General features: G+C 58.9%; 3 protein-coding genes and 1 long non-coding RNA gene across 12 annotated transcripts; 2 read left to right on the top strand and 2 right to left on the bottom strand.

Moving 5' to 3' along the window:
* Positions 1 to 8: 8 nt before the first annotated feature.
* Positions 9 to 8,962, top strand: ZNF646 (zinc finger protein 646). 4 transcript variants are annotated; one of them, XM_011231739.3, is made up of 3 exons: positions 9 to 134; positions 2,108 to 7,524; positions 8,816 to 8,962. In XM_011231739.3, exons 2-3 carry the CDS (start codon positions 2,190 to 2,192, stop codon positions 8,929 to 8,931), a joined length of 5,451 nt encoding a protein of 1,816 aa, XP_011230041.1. In that variant the 5' UTR covers positions 9 to 134; positions 2,108 to 2,189; the 3' UTR covers positions 8,932 to 8,962. The 4 variants fall into 4 exon arrangements, with proteins under 4 accessions (XP_011230041.1, XP_019660999.1, XP_002924801.1 ...); XM_019805440.2 differs by lacking the exon at positions 9 to 134 and adding an exon at positions 349 to 824; XM_002924755.4 differs by lacking the exon at positions 9 to 134 and adding an exon at positions 349 to 913.
* Positions 8,963 to 9,158: 196 nt separating this feature from the next.
* Positions 9,159 to 14,871, top strand: LOC109490483. Its single transcript, XR_004628399.1, has 5 exons — positions 9,159 to 9,296; positions 9,707 to 9,941; positions 13,148 to 13,345; positions 13,457 to 13,546; positions 14,082 to 14,871. It is a non-coding gene; the product is annotated as an uncharacterized LOC109490483 (long non-coding RNA).
* On the bottom strand, positions 9,604 to 15,786 carry PRSS53 (serine protease 53). 5 transcript variants are annotated; one of them, XM_002924776.4, is made up of 11 exons: positions 14,456 to 14,529; positions 13,506 to 13,526; positions 13,237 to 13,399; positions 12,642 to 12,907; positions 12,361 to 12,515; positions 11,989 to 12,208; positions 11,042 to 11,192; positions 10,711 to 10,955; positions 10,473 to 10,618; positions 10,028 to 10,244; positions 9,604 to 9,743 (listed from the first exon to the last, which is right to left on the bottom strand). In XM_002924776.4, exons 1-11 carry the CDS (start codon positions 14,511 to 14,513, stop codon positions 9,724 to 9,726), a joined length of 1,662 nt encoding a protein of 553 aa, XP_002924822.3. In that variant the 5' UTR covers positions 14,514 to 14,529; the 3' UTR covers positions 9,604 to 9,723. The 5 variants fall into 5 exon arrangements, with proteins under 5 accessions (XP_002924822.3, XP_011230038.2, XP_011230037.2 ...); XM_011231736.3 differs by lacking the exon at positions 14,456 to 14,529 and adding an exon at positions 15,365 to 15,786 and having other exon boundaries at positions 12,361 to 12,907; XM_011231735.3 differs by having other exon boundaries at positions 12,361 to 12,907.
* Positions 15,787 to 15,932: 146 nt separating this feature from the next.
* Positions 15,933 to 18,130, bottom strand: VKORC1 (vitamin K epoxide reductase complex subunit 1). 2 transcript variants are annotated; one of them, XM_002924754.4, is made up of 3 exons: positions 17,748 to 18,054; positions 16,884 to 16,993; positions 15,933 to 16,391 (listed from the first exon to the last, which is right to left on the bottom strand). In XM_002924754.4, the coding sequence occupies exons 1-3, from the start codon at positions 17,918 to 17,920 to the stop codon at positions 16,183 to 16,185; spliced, it is 492 nt and encodes a 163-aa protein (XP_002924800.1). In that variant the 5' UTR covers positions 17,921 to 18,054; the 3' UTR covers positions 15,933 to 16,182. The 2 variants fall into 2 exon arrangements, with proteins under 2 accessions (XP_002924800.1, XP_034525977.1); XM_034670086.1 differs by lacking the exon at positions 16,884 to 16,993 and having other exon boundaries at positions 16,286 to 16,391; positions 17,748 to 18,130.
* Between the last annotated feature and the right edge of the window lie 573 nt (positions 18,131 to 18,703).

Here is an 18,703-nt window from a genome sequence, read left to right as displayed (position 1 = left end):
GAAGTGGGCGGGAGCTTTGCGCGCCCGGGAGGAAGGCAAAGTTTACCCGAGCAATGCAGGCGAAGGTGGAGGAGAAACATCTTGCAAGGGTTCTCTGTGGGTGCTAATGACAGGGGACGCCAGACAGGTTAACGGTATATACCGGGCTATTGGTAGCTTGGGGCCAGATCACCAAGAACTGGAAGGCGGGGGGACAGAAGGGCCATGGCAAGCTTTGTAGTACCCAAATCCGCTTATATTCCACCAGATTTCCCTCCATAGCAAGGAGTGAATGAAACTCCCTCCATCTGTCTTGGGAAGCTTTTCAGGGAGCCCCACGAAAGGTGTCGCTAAAGTACCGAGGCCAGAGCAGCAGAACGCTTTTTTTCCTCTTCTGCTTTCAGCCAATATGTGCCGGAGCAATTTTTGCAGCTCTTGCCGGAAGTGTGGCTAAGACTAGTGCAAAACAACGCCGCCTTTGACCCTCCTGGGCGGGGTCAGAGTCGCTTTCGGCTACCTCTCCCTTAGCCCCGGAAGTGTGTCTGTGTAGAACTGCTGCTTGGAGGCGGCACAGGAAGTGTTCTGGAGGCAGAGGTTTCGAGGGGAACCTTTTGCGGCTAGGACACTTCCTGTTTCCTAGTAACAATAGGAAGTGTCCGCGGAGCTGGGGGTAGACTCTGGCTCCGGCCAGCTGCGCCCTCTCTCCTCTACCTCTGTCCTTATTCCTTTTCTCCTTTCCTTCTTTCCCTCCCTTCCCGCCTCCCAGGAGCCCTGGCGAAGTGTGCGTGTGTGGGAGCGCGAGAGCCCCCCACAGCCACCCCTTGGGGCGCGCGGCTGCAGTTAGGGTGAGGGTCCCAGTGCGCAGGCGCGCTCCCGTTCGCGGTCCCCAACGGACTCACCCGCGGCGGGAACGAAAAGGGGCCACCCGAGCGAGGTAGGGGTCCTGAGAGGAAATTGGCCGAGGAGATGAGTGAGGCGAGAAGACCTGGTTGGTGGTTGATCAGGAGAAGGGGGTCGAGCGAAGGGGCTTTGTGAGGCGAGAAGTCGGGGAGCAGGTTCAGTGAGGGGGTTTAGATCCGCAGATAGGAGTTGTATGGATAGAGTTCCCATGGGAGTGAAGAATCAAAGTCAGCGACGGCCAAGGTGATGGAGGAGGCATAGGGGTCTGCTATGGAGAGAGTGAGGGCTTCGGAAAGAAGATTGCCCGAGTCATCGGGTTTGCTCCTGTGTAAACTGGGGTAACAGGCGCTGCAGTGTGTTTCGAGGATTCAGTGACACAACGAATATTCTTTACTTAGCACAGTGCCCCGCACATGGTAATGCCCACTTAGCATGCGTTGATGCCATCTTAAATATTTTAAGAGGAGACAGGAGAAAAAATGAGAAAGGTATAATGAAGAGGTGTAAGAAAGAAAAAGGTAGGGGGTGAAGAACAAACAGAAACGAGTTGGAATTTCCAAGATTGACAAGATAATGGTTCAGGGGAAGTAGGTGAAGGAAGTGGCCAAGAGAGTCTTTTAGAAAAGAAACCTTGTGACCCTGAAAGGAATAGGGGAGGTGGGGGAACAAGCCAGCCCTTTCTCTGAAGAAGGCTCTAACCCTACCTCTCAGGTCCTCAGCTGTCAACTGGAGAAAAAGGCTGCTTTTCAGTGTCTCTAGGCTACTCTGTTTAGCTGACGGGTCAAGGAGAGAGGATTGAACTTCTCACATTGAAGGTCCTAGAAAAGGTTCAGGTTTCCTTTTAAGAGGTCACAGGAGATAGGCTGGTTGGTTGTTTCAGAATTATACAGAGGAGAGGGTTAGAGACAGCAGATTTTTTGAATCTGGTCTGTTGAATAGAGGTAGGTAGGTCTGTGATCAGAGATAGGTTGCATTCCTCTAGACTTTAGTTCCCTTATCTATATCTCTAGGGATGAGTTAGGCCTAGGGGAGCTTCCATATTTGGGGAGCTTGTGTGCAGCGAGGCCTTAAATGATGGGTGCTTTCAGATTAGATTTAACAGCAAGCAGGTCCCTGGGTATTACTACTTGGGGAACATCTCTGTGACCTCTGATGAGCTTGTTGCTTACAAAGCCAAGAGGCAAAGTAAACTCAGGCCTTCCTTCTGACCACCGCCTCCTCTTCCTAGGCCTTGGTCCCACCACCAGAGGAAGATGCTGCTGCCACCTGCCTGGTCTTCCTGAACCTCCAGGTCTCTGCCACACTGCCCCATGGAGGACACGCCCACCTCACTCAGCTGTTCTGACTGTCAGCGCCACTTTCCTAGTCTCCCGGAACTGTCCCGGCACCGCGAGCTGCTCCATCCATCTGCCAAGCAGGACAGGGAGGAGGCAGACGGCATCCCTCGGCCCTACCGCTGTCAGCAGTGTGGGCGGGGCTACCGTCACCCAGGGAGCTTGATCAACCACCGTCGGACCCATGAGACTGGCCTTTTCCCCTGTACCACCTGTGGCAAGGACTTCACCAATCCCGTGGCCCTCAAGAGCCACATGAGGACTCATGCTCCTGAGGGCCGCCATAGGCGCAGGCCTCCCCACTCCAAGGAAGTCATTCCACGCCTGCGGGGGGAAACAACATCTTCTGACTCTAGGGACCAGAGGCTCAGCCCTGGGGAAAGCTGGACGAGCCAGAAAAAACATGCTGAAGAGACATCTGGCTGTGACTCTGGGCCTGACCCTAGGGCAGCTCAGAGCACCTGGGAAGATCCACCCACCAGACAAAGAGAAGGCTGGGAAAGCCAGCCAGATTCTGAGGAGGGTGCAGAGGGCTGGGGGCCCACTACCAATTCTGCCAGAGCCACCCCGCTCCCCACCCCAGCCAGCAGCCTCCTTAGTAATTTGGAACAGTATTTGGCTGAATCAGTAGTGAATTTCACAGGGGGCCAGGAGCCCACTCAGTCACCTCCTGCGGAGGAGGAACGGCGGTACAAGTGCAGTCAATGTGGCAAGACTTACAAGCATGCTGGGAGCCTCACCAACCACCGCCAGAGCCACACCCTGGGCATCTACCCTTGTGCCATCTGCTTCAAGGAGTTCTCTAACCTCATGGCTCTGAAGAACCACTCCCGACTCCATGCCCAATATCAGCCTTACCAGTGTCCCCACTGTCCCCGTGCCTTCCGGCTCCCCCGAGAGCTGCTGGACCACCAACAGTCCCATGAGGGTGAAAGGCAGGAGCAGCTGTGGGGGGAGAAAGGGATGCCCACCACCAATGGGCACACAGATGAGAGCAGCCAGGACCAGCTCCCGACTACACAGATGCCGAACTGCTCCGGGGAGCTCAGCACCTCTGGGGAGCTGGAGGACAGTGGCCTGGAGGAGTACCGGCCTTTCCGCTGTGGGGACTGCGGCCGTACTTACCGCCACGCTGGGAGCCTCATCAACCATCGCAAGAGCCACCAGACAGGGGTCTACCCCTGCTCCATCTGTTCCAAGCAGCTGTTCAATGCAGCTGCCCTCAAAAACCACGTGCGGGCGCATCACAGACCCCGGCAAGGGGCTGGGGAGGATGGGCAGCCATCAGTGCCACCAGCTTCCCTGCCCGTGGCTGATACCACCCACAAAGAGGAAGAGGTCCCCACCGCTACCCTGGACCACCGCCCCTATAAGTGCAATGAGTGTGGTCGGGCCTACCGCCACCGGGGGAGTCTGGTGAACCACCGCCACAGCCACCGGACAGGAGAGTACCAGTGCTCACTGTGTCCCCGCAAGTACCCCAACCTCATGGCCCTGCGTAACCACGTGCGGGTACATTGCAAAGCTGCTCGCCGCAGCGCAGGCCCGGGGGCTGAGGGTCCTGCCAGCCACCTCAAGGTAGAGCTCCCTCCCAACCGCGTGGAAGCAGAGGCAGCCCCACGTACAGACCAGGGGCAGGGGTGCAGAAATGACGAAGGGGCTGCTGATGTCCCCCCAGCAGCAAATAGGACGGCAGTACAGATCTGTAGCATGTGCGGGATGCTCTTTGAAGACCCCGAGAGCCTTGAACGTCACAGGCGGACCCATGGGCAAGGGGAAGACAGCAGACCCGAGACCAGGGTGTCCCCGCCTCGGGCATTTGCCTGCCAAGATTGTGGAAAGAGCTATCGCCACTCAGGCAGCCTCATCAACCACAGGCAGACCCACCAGACGGGGGACTTCAGCTGTGGGGCCTGCGCCAAGCACTTCCACACCATGGCCGCCATGAAGAACCATTTGCGACGCCACAGCGGGCGGTGGCACAGGCAGCACCGGAGGCGGACTAGCAGTGCTGGCGGTGGGGGAGAAGCCAAGCTCCCGTCGGGCGTGAGCTGGGCCCAGGAGCTGGTGGAAAACAGTGAGGGCCTGGGCTGTCCGCAAGACCCTTCAGGGGGAGGTCCTAATGGAGCCGAATGCAACTTGGAGAGTGATGGGAGCTGTTTGCAGGCTGAAGCTGAAAGGGACAGATGTGGGCTTGAGCAGGCCGAGGCCCAAACCCAGGGTGACAGAGAGAGCAGGGGTACTGAGGAAGGGCTGGAAAGGAAGGAGGCCTGTTTCCTAGACAACTTGGACATCCCAGGCGATGGGGAAAGCGATGGGACTCGCTTCTGTGATGGTCTCACTGGGGTGGATGAGGATCAGAAACCAGCCACTGCCCAGCACGGCTCCCCTCGCCACTCTCCCGACGCTGTCACTGGCTGGCAGACTGAGGTCTCCCACACGTGTTCTGACTGTGGACATTCTTTCCCTCATGCCACTGGGCTGCTGAGCCACAGGCCCTGCCACCCACCGGGCATCTACCAGTGCTCCCTCTGCCCGAAGGAGTTTGACTCTCTGCCTGCCCTGCGCAGCCACTTCCAGAACCACGGGCCCGGGGAGGCAGCCCCAGCACAGCCTTTCCTCTGCTGCCTCTGCGGCATGATCTTCCCGGGACGGGCTGGCTACAGGCTGCACCGGCGCCAGGCCCATGACTCCTCTGTCCTGACGGAGGGCTCGGAGGAGGAGGGGGAAGAGGAAGGAGCCGCAGGGGCGGCCTCCACCCAGAGCCCTCCCCTGCAGCTCTCGGAAGCAGAGCTGTTGAATCAGCTGCAGCGGGAGGTGGAGGCACTGGATGGAGCTGGTTATGGGCACATCTGTGGCTGCTGCGGTCAGACCTATGACGACCTAGGGAGCTTGGAGCGTCACCACCAAAGTCAGAGCTCCGGGAACAGCACAGACAAAGCTCCCAGCCACTTAGGAGAGTCAGGTGACTCCCTGGGAGGGGTTGCAGGTGGTGACCGTGTCTTTGAGGGCACGGGGACCTCTCTCTCTGGGGACGGTGGGGACACAAAGTCTGGAGAGGGAGCAGGTGCCATGGTCGTAGACAGCCTCTGCATGCTGGGTGAGGAGAGTCCACCGGAGGCCCAACCCCGCCCCTTCCGCTGCAACCAGTGTGGCAAGACCTATCGCCATGGGGGCAGCCTGGTGAACCACCGCAAGATCCACCAGACCGGAGACTTCACCTGTCCTGTCTGCTCCCGCTGCTACCCCAACCTGGCTGCCTACCGTAATCACCTGCGAAACCACCCGCGATGCAAAGGCTCTGAGCCTCAGGTGGGGCTCGCCCCGGAGGCCACAGGCTGCGGAGAGCCTCCGAACGGGACAGAAGAAGGGCTGGGGCCCGCAGACGTGGGAAAGCTCCAGGAAGAACTTAAAGTGGAGCCCTTGGAGGAGGTGGCAAGGGTGAAAGAGGAGGAATGGGAGGAGCGCACCGTGAAGGAGGAGGAGGTGGGGCCGCCATTGGAGACTGCGGAGAAGAGCGGCCAGACCGAGGCCAGCTCTGAGAGGCCCTTCAGCTGCGAGGTGTGTGGCCGCTCGTACAAGCATGCCGGCAGCCTCATCAATCACCGGCAGAGCCACCAGACTGGCCACTTCGGCTGCCAGGCCTGCTCCAAAGGCTTCTCAAACCTCATGTCCCTCAAGAACCACCGGCGCATCCATGCGGATCCCCGGCGTTTCCCCTGCGGCGAGTGCGGGAAGGCCTTCCGCCTGCGGAAGCAGCTGGCCAGCCACCAGCGGGTGCACGCCGAGTGGGGCGGGGGCGCCCGGAAGCTGCCTCGGGAAGATCCACCCTTCAGGTGTGGGCAGTGTGGGCGGACCTACCGCCACGCCGGCAGCCTCCTGAACGACCGGCACAGCCACGAGACGGACCAGTACAGCTGCCCCACCTGCCCCAAGACCTACTCCAACAGCATGGCCCTGAAGGACCACCAGAGGCTGCACTCAGAGAGCCGGCGGCGGCGAGCAGGCCTCTCCCGGCGGGCAGCCATGCGCTGCGCCCTGTGCGGCCGGGGTTTCCCTGGCCGGGGATCTCTGGAGCAGCACCTGCGGGAGCATGAAGAGGAGACCAAAAGTGGTCAGAGGGGCACAGAGGGCAGTGAGGGGAACCTGGCCGATGACCAGGGACTAGAGGACAGAGCGGAGGGTCCTGAGTCAGTTCGCCAGCTGGAGGATGGAGCCAGGAGGCTGGGGGAGCAAAGTCAGAGCCCCATCAAGGCAGCAGGTTCAGAACCCACAGGGCTGGGATCCGGGGACACAGGGAATACAGAAGGGAGGCAAGGAGAAGGGGGACCAGTGAATCATGAGGGAGACTGGGTTTCTCGGAGTCATGTGCTGACCAAGCCAGAAGATGAGTCAGAGGACAGTATCCCCAAGAGTCCTTGCCATCTTGGCAACACCCAGTCCAATGGACCTAGTCTGAGTCCCATGGATAGCTGGGACAATGGAGACAGCCAACCTCCGCTCCAGCCAGAGAGTCCTCCCTTTTCCTGCAGCCCTTGTGGCAAGACCTACTGCCAGTCGGAAGGCCCTTTGAACCGCCACAGCACCCCCAAGACAGACCGCCACCATTGCCTGCTCTGCTCCAAGGAGTTCTTGAATCCTGTGGCCACTAAGAGCCACAGCCACAACCACATAGCTGCCCAGACCTTTGCCTGCCCTGACTGTGGTGACACCTTTCAGTCCCGTCATGAACTGGCCAGCCACCTGCACACTCATGCCAGTGGCCTTGGTCAGATGCCACCCCAGATACAGGAAGCCACGGGTCCTGAAGGTGGGGTTGTGGAGGACGAGGTGGATACCCCTGGCCGAGGGGAAATCCAGAAGTCCCCATCAGAACCCCCCAAGGCCCCAGGAGAGAATGCGGGGAGAGCTAACGGGGGCCAAGGAGTAAAGTCCACAGTGGCTGAAGACGAGGAACGGCCCTTCCGCTGTGCCCAGTGTGGGCGGTCCTACCGCCATGCCGGTAGCCTGCTGAACCATCAGAAGGCCCACACCACTGGACTCTACCCCTGCTCCCTCTGCCCCAAACTTCTGCCAAACCTGCTGTCCCTTAAAAACCATGGCAGGACCCACACAGACCCCAAGCGCCACCGCTGCAGCATCTGTGGCAAGGCCTTCCGGACAGCTGCCCGGCTGGAGGGGCATGGGCGGGTCCATGCACCTCGGGAGGGGCCCTTCACCTGCCCTCATTGTCCCCGCCATTTCCGCCGCAGAATCAGCTTCCAGCAGCACCAGCAGCAGCACCAGGAGGAATGGACAGTGGCCAGCTCTGGTACGGGGGCATGAATGGCTTGGGCAGAGGACCGAAAGGTCCCAGAGGAGGTGGGCACAGAGTGGCGGGGTGGGGGGCAAGGAATGACAGGAGAGGGTCACATGGCTTCCAAGAGGTATCAGGTGGGCGGGGGGGCTTGGATATGAAGAAAACTCATTTGAGGATGCTGCCTTGTGAGGGCTGAGATTGGAACCCTGGGTCCGGTCAGCAGCATGGTGGATTGGACAGTGGGCAGGGGGGTAGGGTGAGGGCAGGAGCAGAGGAAGCTGTTCTCAGGAGCCAAAGAGGAAGGTGCTTTTTATTTGGGGAAGGGAGGCAGCTATCTGGAAACTCCCCTGATCCAGCCAGTAAAGGAATGATTTCCAGAGAAAAAAGTGGTCTAGATGGTGCTCTTTCCTTGAGGCAGGGAGCAGGAGAGTGAGGAATGGGGTGTGGGAGGCACCCCCAGACTAGACTGCCCTGTGGCTTTTGTGCTGATTTGGCCAGGGAAACCTGGGCCACTCGTTGGCCCCCAGCTCCCTGTCCCTCTTCCCCACGTCTTGTCTCTGGTCCCCCTCCTCGTTTCTTGGAAACTAGACCTTTGGGCCTTTGCCGCTAATGCTGCCCCGTGTCTCTTCTTCCCCTCACTGAACCCTTCCTTCTCTGATGCGCGTCTCCCTTTTTAGGAGCCAGCCCAACCACTCTTTGTACCTGAGTACCCTCCTTCCTGCCAACACACCTTTAACTGGAGGACTGAGTCACAGACGATTGTTTCTTTGAAGCCAGGCCCAACTGTAGCAACAACAGTCATTAGCCCCTATCTCCCATCCTCTATCAGGGGTAATCTCCATGGAAAGTCACTCCACCCACCCCAGCTGGAGGACGAAGCTGCGGGGGAGTGGGGCAGCCTGTTTCCTCAACCTGTTCCCGAGCCCTGGGCTCACGCCTTCTGCCTCCCCGAGAAATCTGCAGGCTGCCTCCCAGGACCCATTCCATTTAGTGGCCCCCAGGGGTGGATGTCCCTGAGATGGCGGGCCCCTGACCAGAGATTGTCAGGGAAGGAGGGGATGGTGGGTGAGAGTCCCCTGAGAGAGCTGATGAGGTGGCTTTCAGGATAAAAGATTTCTTGTGACCTCAAGGGAATGAGCAAGAAGCCAGTTAATCAGGCCTGGTAAAATAATGGGGAGTTCTCATGCAGGCCTCTGGGGCAATGGGGGGTGTGGCAGTGGATGGCCTGCAGGGCTAGGGAATGGGGTGCAAGCTATGTGGGGTTTGCAGCCCTCAGTCAGTGACCTCCTCTCTTTCTCCCCAGGAGCCCCAAAGGCACCAGCGGCAGGGAGAGGGGACTTACTGCCCCCTCCCACCCCCACGACCTCACTTCTGGATCCTTCATCCCGGTGGCCTGCAGACCTCAGCTTCTCCCTCTAAACTTCAAGTCTCCAAAGATCAGAATACGGGCGGGGGGGGGGGGGGTGCAGNGGGGGGGGGGGGGGGGGGTTGCAGGGAAAGGCTTGATCTCCATGTTTTGCTCAGGAGTAGTTAGGCGTCCCCATCTCTTACTCTCCTCTCCCACTGTGCAGAGGACCCAGATCTGGTTTCTTGCCCAAGGAGGGGGTAAGGCATTCCTCATGTCCCTGTCCTTGAAGGCTCTCCTTTCCCCAGCCTTTGTCACTATGCTCTTCCCTATGACCAGCCCTGCAAGAAACCCGGTGCCAGGCTCTGCCATGACGTGGGGCCACCGTCACCAGCCAGATTCCAACACACCAGGGAGAGGCCGATTCAGAGAGCCACAGGTGGGGATGTTGCCTGTGGAAGGGGAGCCTTTTGCTACAATTTGTAACTTATTTTCTAAAGTCTATTTTGTAACAATTTATTTAAGTTTTAAAAAAAGGAAAATTGCTCCCCCCGAAAAAAACGAATTTTCAAAGTAAGTGGCTGGTGTGATCCTGTCTGAGGGGATGAAGACTAGGGAAGGCTGGGGACGCCTGCGTCGGACAGCAGGGCTGGGCATGGGGGGCATCCACAGGCGACATCTCCCTGTCCTGCAGGGTGGGGAGTGAGGGCAGCTGCCGGTCCCAGCAGGCTCCTTCCCAGAGCCCACTGGGCTGTTGGACCTGCCCCAGCGCCTGGAATCATGTGTGGGTGGGGGGAATGGGAGAGGGATAGGGGCGGTGACGCAGGAATTGTCTCACTGTGTCTGCAGCATCCCAGAGCCACCTGTCAACAGCCAGCTGGTTTGCCTGTCAGGAAGAGGAAGGAGGGTGGGGTTGGCCTCATCCCCAGAACTTTCCTCCCTCCCTGGAAGGAAGAGGAAGAAGGTACTGTTTAACCCCCATGACAGATGAGAAAACAGGTCTGAAGAAGTTGAGAGGCCTGCTGCAAGTCACACTGACGAAGAACCAGAATTTTGTCCACTACCCGACCCAGGTCAGCTAGAGGTGGGTCAGAGCAGATCTTTCCCTGGATTTAGAGAGCATGGGTCTGGAGAGGCAAGTGTCGGCAGGGAGGCCCTAGGGCCACATACTCGTGTTGGCGGAGCACCTTCCAGTCTCGGCCTCGGGCTCCGGCTCCTCAGCAAAATAGACCTGCCAGTCCAGACTGCTGACCCAGCTCTCATAGGCAGGAAGTGCCACGAAGACTGCAGGCCTTGCGGGGCCTTGGCAGGCATCTCCAAAGCTCTGTAGCCCAGCCAGGAACCATGTGCCCCTCACCTCGTGCACCAGTGGTGCCCCAGACAGGCCCTGTCAGGGGTCAGGTGACAGTGGGTGACTTCATCTCCCGCAGGCAGCTGTGGGGGCAGAAGGGGCTAGGGGCCGGGCTGAGGCCCTGGCCTTTGGGAGCCAGTTGACAGGCCCCATTTCAAGGGAGAGGCAGTCCTGGAGGCCAAGCCTGGCAGAAGGGCTGTTCGTGAGTTACAGCATAAAGCTGCCGGGGGTCTGTGGGGTGAGGCTCGAGGGACAGGGGCTCACCTCGCAGTGGGGTGGCTCACCCACAACACTGGTACACACCATCCCTGGCAGAATGGGGATGCTGTCGCTCCCAAGAGCTGCATGCAGCCGGCTGCAGGCCCTGGGTCCCAAGAGGGTCACGGGCACTGTCTGAGGGGCGCCGGCGCCTGTAGGGCAAGGGAAGAGACCCCGCTGCCGTGGCCGTCTCTAGGACGTCTAGATGTCTCTAGACGTCTCTAGACATCTCTGTCCTACATACCTGCTCCTTGGTGGGGCAGCCCCAGGACCCAGCCACGTTCCCCATCAGGCAGATGGTGGTCAGAATAGGGCAGGCAGAGTGGCCGAAGGCTGGGGCCTAGTGTCACGGGCTGGGCCAGCAACAGGAGGGCCACATCGTAGCCCCCTTCAGGGTGGGTGTAAGCCCCATGCAGGATGAGTTGCTTCAGGCCCCGCTCCTCTGGTCCGGCCCCCAGCCCGATGCTCCACTCCTCTGGGGTCTGGCGCCTGTGCAGAGGCAGCGTTGACAGCATCGGGTGGCAGGGCTGCTGGCAAGGGCGGGGGGGCACAGAGGCAAGAGAGACATGGCTCACCCGATGAAGCAGTGGGCAGCAGTCAGTACGACCTCCTCTGACACCAGGGCTCCGCCACAGGCCAGCTTCCCCTGGTGCTTCAGCCTGGCATCCCAGGGCCACGGGGAGGGGGCTCCTGCCCGGGGGCCTTCTCCCCTCAAGGATCCACAGGCTGGAACAGACGGGATGACATCACCGGCCTTCTTGCTAAGTGCTCACTGCATGCCTGGCCCTGTGCTAAGCACTTCCCACGTACTATCAAATCCTCACCATATCCTTTTAAGTTGGATTTTGTAACCCTCGTTACCCAAGTAACCAAAGTCCCAGAGAGGTTAAGTGACTTTCTAGCTCAGTAACCACAGGCAGGTGGCCAACTCGAGACTCAAAAGCCAGAGCCTAAGCCTTTAAACCCTGATGGTCTAGCCTCATGGGAGTGGCCCTGCACATCATTCTCCTACCCCATCTGTCTGCACCCCTCCGGGCTTGGACTGGCTCCAGAATTTCTGGCTCTCTAGGATGTCTCTTACCATCAAGACACAGCTTCCGTCCTAAGAATTCTTTTGCATGCAATCTGCATGTTAGTCAGCCCGGCGTCTCAGGGCCATGGCTAGAATTTTGAGTGGGAGCCCTGGGCCTGTCCCATCTCCCTGGGTCCCTGCTTGGAAACGTGCAGCTTACACCCACAACCTTCAGGTGCATCTCAGATTCCTCTTCTTACCTAAACTCCAAATGCACAAAATACTAAAGTGTCTATGCCTCTCAGCCCTAAATGGGGCTGTTCCTATCTTAAGCGCTGAAAGGGGCCTTAAAAGCCCCCTAATTAGCCCCTGACAGTGTGTGAATGCCTTGTCTCAATTCTCTATTCTGAGCTGAAGTTTGCTTCACTGGGCTTCTATCCGCTGCCCAGAAGTCCTTCTGCAGGCCTGGGTGTCCCCACCTGTGCCACTCCTAACGCCCCCTGCTCATACCTACACAGCTGTCCTCGTCACTGATCTCTGGGGTCTCTGGGTTCTGGGTCAGGAAGGCCGCCCCCTGAGCGCGAGCCTGCAGCCAGGAACTGTGAGCAGCCGCGCTGGTCAGCAGCACAGGAGTATCTTCTTGGGCACAGCTTGATGCAAAGCTGATGATCCCAGCCTGAACCCAGTGTCCGTCAGGCTCACGGCACAGCACGGGGCCCCCCGAATCTCCCTGGAGTCAGGCAAAGGATAGACACTTGAGCCCCAGCCATGGGCAGACGCCTCTAACAGCGGCTCTTCCACCCATCCCTATGGACTGAGCCCCGAGCCCAGGGCTAGGCCCCCCTTCCCTTCTGTTCCCTTCCCTTGTCTCCCCCATCAGACCTGACAGGGCCCCTGCACCCCAGGCTGGGCACCCCCACACAGCATCCCAGGCTGAGCGGGGTTGCCCAGCAGCCGCTGGTGCAGCCGGTTGTAGAGACAGTTACACGTGGGACGGCTGATGAGACGCAGGCGCAGATTCCGCAGAGCCCTGGGAGCTGGTAAAAGAAAGGGGGTTGGTGGGGAGTGAGGGAGATTCAGCAGAGGGACCGTTGGCAGCTGAGGCTGGGTGACCTCAGGCAAGCATAATGCCTCTCTGGGCTTCAGTCTGGGCCAGCACTTACCGCCACTGGTGTCCTGAGCCCAGCCAGTGGCCCAGCAGGACGTCCCAAAAGGAAAGCGGTGGGTAGGTTGGGGCAAGCAGAGGGGCGTGTGGGCCATGGGGTGGGCAAGTCGTAGCAGGGCCAGGTCTGAGCCCTGGCTGTAGTGATTATAGGCCCTTGGCAGCTGTAGAGCTGTCACCCCTACCTCCTCGGCCCCCGGGCTCAGCCCCTCACGTTGCAGAGAACCCAGGACAACTGACCAGGAGTTCAGTTCCGTCATTGCTGCCCTGGAAAGGGAGGGACAAAGCCAAGGCATTGAATGCAAAGGGGGACAGTGACACCTTGGGAGACACCACCGGGTAGGTGAAAGATGGACAGAAATCAGCCCAGAGCGTTAAGCAAGGTCTTCCCCTCGCCCAACCTCCGTTTTCTCGCTCGTAAGGCTTCTACCACGAAAGGTTCAGATTAACGTGATAACGTGTACCCAGCCCATGGCACATTCTGTCAATGGTACTTTGTTATTCTAGGGGCAGGGGTTAGTTTTACGGAGTTTGGGGACATGTCACCCACTCCCCCAAAAAGCCAGAAACTCTGCTTGACCCCAGCCATGACTCACTTTTCAAAGCAGTGAGCAGCAGTGAGGACCCAGGTGTCCGCCACCAGGGACCCGCTGCAGATGTGGACCCCCCGCCTCCTCACGCTTGCTTGCCACGGCCACTCGCCAGGTACTGTGATGCCCTCCCGAGGCTCGGGGGGGCCGGGGCCACGCTGCCCGCATACTGTAAAGGGGGGTGGATCAGACTGACAAGAAGGCCTCTGTCCTGCCCCCACCACAGGCCTGAGCCAGATCCAAGAAAGGCCTGACTCCATGTCCCTAGAGCTTACCGTGCTGAGCTGCTTGAAGACCTGGGAAGAGAGAGACACAGGTGAGACGGGGGAGCCTTACCTGCCTGGCCCAGCCTTGGTGGAAGACATAGGTTTTGGGGGACGGGCCCTGGGTCCTTGCCTGTGACTGTGTGGCTACCCTTACCAGCCCCTCCCAGAATGAAAATATATGAGGTCAAGAACCAGCTTTTATTGGAAGCTATTCAGAGCGTACAGCCAGTAATTAATTCTCCTCCTTCAGCTTTGCTCAGCACTCCCAGGCCTGAGAAGCAGGGCCTGGGTTCTGCTTGGGACCAGTCCAACCCTCCTCCAGGCTGCAGAACCCCCAACTCCAGCCCCCGCCACTGAGTCAGGGAGGCGGCCTGTATATGTGGAGAGCATTAGTTAAATTGGGCCCTCAGCTGTGATGCCTAAGAGGAAGGATTAGAGGCTGACGTCATGTCCAAGGGAGGGGAGGGCTCCAGGAGATGGAGACTCACCCCACCCCTGTTGTGATGCCTCAGACTCCCCCACCTTTCCAGAATCTGCCAGAAACCCTACCAAAGGCTCCCCTGCCCTGCCTCTTTCCCATCACAGGCCCATCAACATCTGGGCCAGGAGCGGCCAGGAGAGATGGGACATGGAGACGGAGAGACAGAGCCAGAGGGCTCCCAGAACCTGCCGAAGGTCATTCCAGAAGCAGAGAGGCAGAGAGGGCACAGGGCACAGTGACTACAGACACAGCCTGTAATCTGGCCCAAGAAAATCCCACCCGCTTGGACACGGGGGGCCACATAACACCTCCCCTGCTCCACAGCCAGACACAGTCACAGTCATATCAGCGCAGGCCGAGTGTCGCCCCGCAGGCACGCGCCCTCCCGCACACCGAGCTGCAAGGCTGCTGGGACGGAGGGTGGCCCCTGATCACCCACCGTACCACTTCCCGACCTGCTCAGGCACAGGAGGCTCACCCTCGATGAGGACCGCTGCTCCCAGGACGAGCAGTCCCAGCCCCCAGCTCTGCTTCATGCTGCTCTGGGCCACTCTGCCGCCCGGGCTCCCGTGTTCAGAGAGGCCACCTGGGTCTCCCTAGCCCCACCTCTGCTCCGCCCCCAGCTGGCTAAGAGTCAGGTGTCCTCGCTTTTCCTCAGGCCCTGAAGGGAGCCAGCAGCTCCTAGCTCTGGGGCTGTGACTGTGTGACCCTGGGCGATTCACCACCCCTCCGTGGGGCTCAGCCGTAGCCAGACTGCGTGGGTTCAAATCCTAGCTCCCCCGGTTACTGCCCGAGTGACCTTAGACATTAGCCTGTCTGTGAACTCAGAACTGCTGAATGTGAACATGCTTGGACCAGAGCCTGACACAGAATAAACTCGCTCCCAGCCTGGAAGCTGTCCTCTGGGAACTGGGGAGGGCACCGTGGGCAAAGCCTCCCAGGTCTCACTTTATCTCAGCTTCCCCACCTCTCTCCCAGGCCCACGTGCAGGTGGGTCTCACACAGCTTCTCCCACCTTGCTTCAGAGCCGTGTGTGCAGGGCTGGGTACTGAGGGCCAGGGCTCCTTGCTGCTTGTCGGCACCAAGACTGACAAATCTCAACACCTCTCTGCTGCCTTCCCAGGGACCAGGGTTACAGGGGTGCCCACCTTTCTGGCAGGTGGTGGAACACTCTGTCGGGAGGGAAGAACACACGGGGCACACCCTTTTTCTCTTCCCCACTTCTAACTCAGGCCAGCCCAAACTGCTCGGGACCCCTGACCCCAACACGGAGGCAGCTGTGTTAAGAGCACAGACATGAGCCAGATGGCCCCGGTAGATCCGAATCCCGAGGGCTCCTTAATCCCCTCCTCGGCACCAGCCATGTGACCTTAGGTAAATTACTTACCCTCTCTGTACGGCAGTTTCCTCATCAGGATAGGGAAAAGAGCATCTGCCTCATACGACTGGATATATGAGGGTTACATGAGTTAACGTACGTCATGTTCTTAAGCAGTGCTTGGCATGGGGGTAGGTGCTTCGTATATATTAGGATAAAGAAAACAGAAATACTCAAAATGTGTCCCTGGTCCTCCAGGTTGCCAAGACTGGCTTGGGGTGGTAGATGAGGCAGCTGGAGGGGTTAAGGTTAGACCATAGGAAGAACTTCCCGGCTGGCATGCATAGAACTGGAAGGGTAGTTTGCCCTTGAAAGTGTGTGCTTGGCCCTCCCAGATGAGAAAGTCTGGCTCTCGGTGGGCAGCAAGGACAAGCTGCCAGCCTGTTTCTTGGGGGGTGGGGCTGATGGCACCCCAAGTCTTAACTGACTCCACACGCTGGAGAAGGGGACTAACCATCTTTTCCAGGCAGGCCTTCCACTCTCCTTCTGACTCACATCCTTCTAGTCCAGAGGAGGCAAGACTGGGGGAGGCCCAACACTAAGGTCCCTCGCAGACAGATGGCTCAGACTTAGCCAGTTTATTTAAGAAATTTTATTGCTCAGAACCTTCCCTCCTTGGGCAATGGCAGGAACTTTGGAAACCAGCCCTTGGGGACAGAGCCAAAGGCACTAGCGTGGAAGAGAGTGTGGCACATTTGGTCCATTGTCCTGTGTGGGAGTATGGTGGGGTCAGGTTGCAGACTCTTCTAAGGATCCAGACATGGCCCCCTTGGGCAGGGTTCACATGGCAAAGCAGAGCATGAGGTCAGCCTGGCCTGGGTGAGGGCTCAGTGCCCTTTGACCTTGCCCTGTGGTTCCTGGACCTTCCGGAAGCTGAGCACCACCAGGCCCACATTGATGGCATAGGTGGTGATGCAAACGATGCAGAAATCATAGAGTACGAAGAATAGGATCCAGGCCAGGTAGACAGAGCCAACAAGAGACACCAGGGAACTCAGCACCAGCAGGATAGATGCCCAGCGGGCCCGGAGGCAACCTGCAAGGCAGGCAAGGCTCAGACATGGGCTTCAGGGACTGGCCATCTCTAGAACAATAACTTGACTTCATGGTACCACCCAGACCTCAGGGGCTGCTGGGGAAGACTCTATAAATGAGAGGCTCTGATGGGCTTCAGCAAGCCTTGGTTCTCCCATCTGTTCAATGATCCCTGGAACCCAAATAGTGAATTTTCCAGCTGAGCTCTGCCTGCGATGAAAGAGAAGTAGTCCTTGGAGTCCCCTCAGAGAGTAACTTCTCGGTCTTTTCCACAAAAGTGGAGTCCTAGGAAGTCTTTAAGCCCCCTTCTGTCTCTGACAGTACCTAAACCAAGTGAGACTTGTTAGTTCCCACCCCCAGGGTGCTCAGTGATGAGCAGCTGGCCTCGGCTGTCTGGGTCGCCAAGATTGCAAGGGAAGGGGCTGCGCTGGCCAAGGGGGAGGGGCCTGTCAGGAAGAGGTGGGGCCTGCAGGGAAGGGGCGGGGCCACTCACCCAACAACAGCTGTAAAGTGTAGAAGATGCAACCGAATATGCTATTGGATTGATTGAGGATGCTGTCCTGGCCAAGCACATGTTCCACCAGTCCGAAGCCCCGGCCCCACCTGGTGGAGGGCAGGACCCAGGTCAGGAGTGGCAACCCAACGCCTTGGCCCTGTCCTGGAGGGGTGATTTCCAAAAAGCCACCAAGGTTGTCCTTCCCCCTTCCCTCCCCACGTCCTCCTGAGTCCAAGGGTCGATGTTCCCGGCTAGCCTTCCTTTGGCCACGTCAGGATTCCATGTCACTGTCCCTGTCCTCCCCTATCCCAAGGCCAGGCCATGGCTCCACCATATGCCCCTCTTTTCATCCTAGACCTTCCATAATTCTTAAGATGGCAAGGTAGGTTGAATGGTTGACCTTGCTTTACTGGGAATCAGGTGCAGAATCTCTCTGCCCTGGACCTCTAAATCTCCAGCTCCCTGGCCGCCTACACCGCTCCTCCGTATTCGGTCAACCCCAGGCCCTCAAGAATAGACGTGGCCACGTTATCCCCAGTCACGGCTATCCTCAAGACCTCAAGACCATCATCAGTCCCTATACGCTATCCCATTCCTCCTTCTACCCGGTTACCGTTATTCCTTGGCATCAGGATGTACGCGCTACTCCCCAGAATAACCACCGTGCCCAGCACTACCTGCACCAGCGCGCCGCCGCCGCAGGCCCCACACACCTATCTCGGATACACCGTTTCCCCCAGGCAACGCCCCCCTCGAGCAGCCCAGCCTCCACGCGTCCGATCCCAAGCCCCAGAATCCTCTGGCGACCTGGCAGCCAAGACGAGCAGCCCAGCCGCTCAAGCCTTCCACTCCCGCGCGCACCTGGAGGAGAAAACGCGCGAACAGCTGATGGCGGTGCCCACGTCGCAGAGCGCGCGGTAATCCCGATCCCGGGCGCGCGCCGCCTTCACGTGCAGCGCGTAGAGAGAGAGCACTAGACCCGCCAGGCACAGCGCGAGCCGCACCCATCCGGGGTTCGCCCAGGTAGCGCCCATGTCTCCTGGTCCCGCCCGAGGCACTAGCCCGCAGGGAAGCGGCCACGGAGCAGGGGCGGGGCAGGGTGTGGCCACGCCTTCTCCCGCCCCTCTGACGGCCGATTGACCTCCCCGGTCTCGCACTCCCTGATCCAATCGGTTGTTCCTACGACTCTGATGGGCGTGCTGTGGCAAGGAGGAAAAACAGAGAGGAACGCCGGGATTGGAAATCCAGAGGAGGGGACGGGGGTGATTACAGAGCACACGGCCCGTCAGGCATAATGGGAGTTGTAGTCGGGGCGGCCGCAATGCCTTAAGGGAAATGGAGTCTCCGAGTTTTTAAAAATTACATTCATGTGGCTAACAGGATAGCGTTACGCTATGCCAAGCTCTGTTCTACGCTTTGGAACAGCCAGAAACTAGGGACCGGCGGACCAGGGAATCCAGCGAATACTGCGATCCGATCAAGAACCAGCATTGCCACTGAAATTATTATTGCAGATACTGTTAGGACTATAATCTCCAGTCGTCGTCATAGCTTGTTCAGCTACTCCCTCCTGCCCATCAGCGCCGCCTGCAGGCCAGTGTCTGTCTGTTTGTCTGTCTCTCTCTCGCCCTTAAATTGCCAGCTCCCTTACCGCCGCCGCCATTATCCTGACCCCTGTTCCCTCGTGGCAAAACTGAGTCTGGATCAACCCAACGGTCCCTCTTTTCCAAGCCTTCGGTGGGCTAGCCGCGCTTTCGCTGGCAGACATCGCATCTATTGATGACCCATCTCTCCTATACCTCTGCCTCCTTCTCATC

This window comes from Ailuropoda melanoleuca, chromosome 10, assembly GCF_002007445.2.
Source record: "Ailuropoda melanoleuca isolate Jingjing chromosome 10, ASM200744v2, whole genome shotgun sequence".
Taxonomy (NCBI): domain Eukaryota; kingdom Metazoa; phylum Chordata; class Mammalia; order Carnivora; family Ursidae; genus Ailuropoda; species Ailuropoda melanoleuca.
Note: the sequence above shows the minus strand (reverse complement) of the source record. Positions and strands in the feature narration are given on the sequence as shown.

Excerpts from the sequence above, each read along its gene's own strand:
- PRSS53 (XM_011231735.3), bottom strand. The coding sequence starts at position 14,513 with ATGAAGCAGAGCTGGGGGCTGGGACTGCTCGTCCTGGGAGCAGCGGTC. Across the intron at positions 12,908-13,236 it reads GCTGCTCACTGCTTTGAAAA|GGCAGCAATGACGGAACTGA; the intron begins GTGAGTCATGGC and ends CTCCCTTTCCAG. Across the intron at positions 12,209-12,360 it reads GGGTGCAGGGGCCCTGTCAG|GGAGATTCGGGGGGCCCCGT; the intron begins GTCTGATGGGGG and ends GCCTGACTCCAG.
- VKORC1 (XM_002924754.4), bottom strand. The coding sequence starts at position 17,920 with ATGGGCGCTACCTGGGCGAACCCCGGATGGGTGCGGCTCGCGCTGTGC. Across the intron at positions 16,994-17,747 it reads TCGCGCGTTTTCTCCTCCAG|GTGGGGCCGGGGCTTCGGAC; the intron begins GTGCGCGCGGGA and ends GCCCTCCACCAG. Across the intron at positions 16,392-16,883 it reads CACTTTACAGCTGTTGTTGG|GTTGCCTCCGGGCCCGCTGG; the intron begins GTGAGTGGCCCC and ends CCTGCCTTGCAG.
- ZNF646 (XM_011231739.3), top strand. The coding sequence starts at position 2,190 with ATGGAGGACACGCCCACCTCACTCAGCTGTTCTGACTGTCAGCGCCAC. Across the intron at positions 7,525-8,815 it reads ATGGACAGTGGCCAGCTCTG|GAGCCCCAAAGGCACCAGCG; the intron begins GTACGGGGGCAT and ends CTTTCTCCCCAG.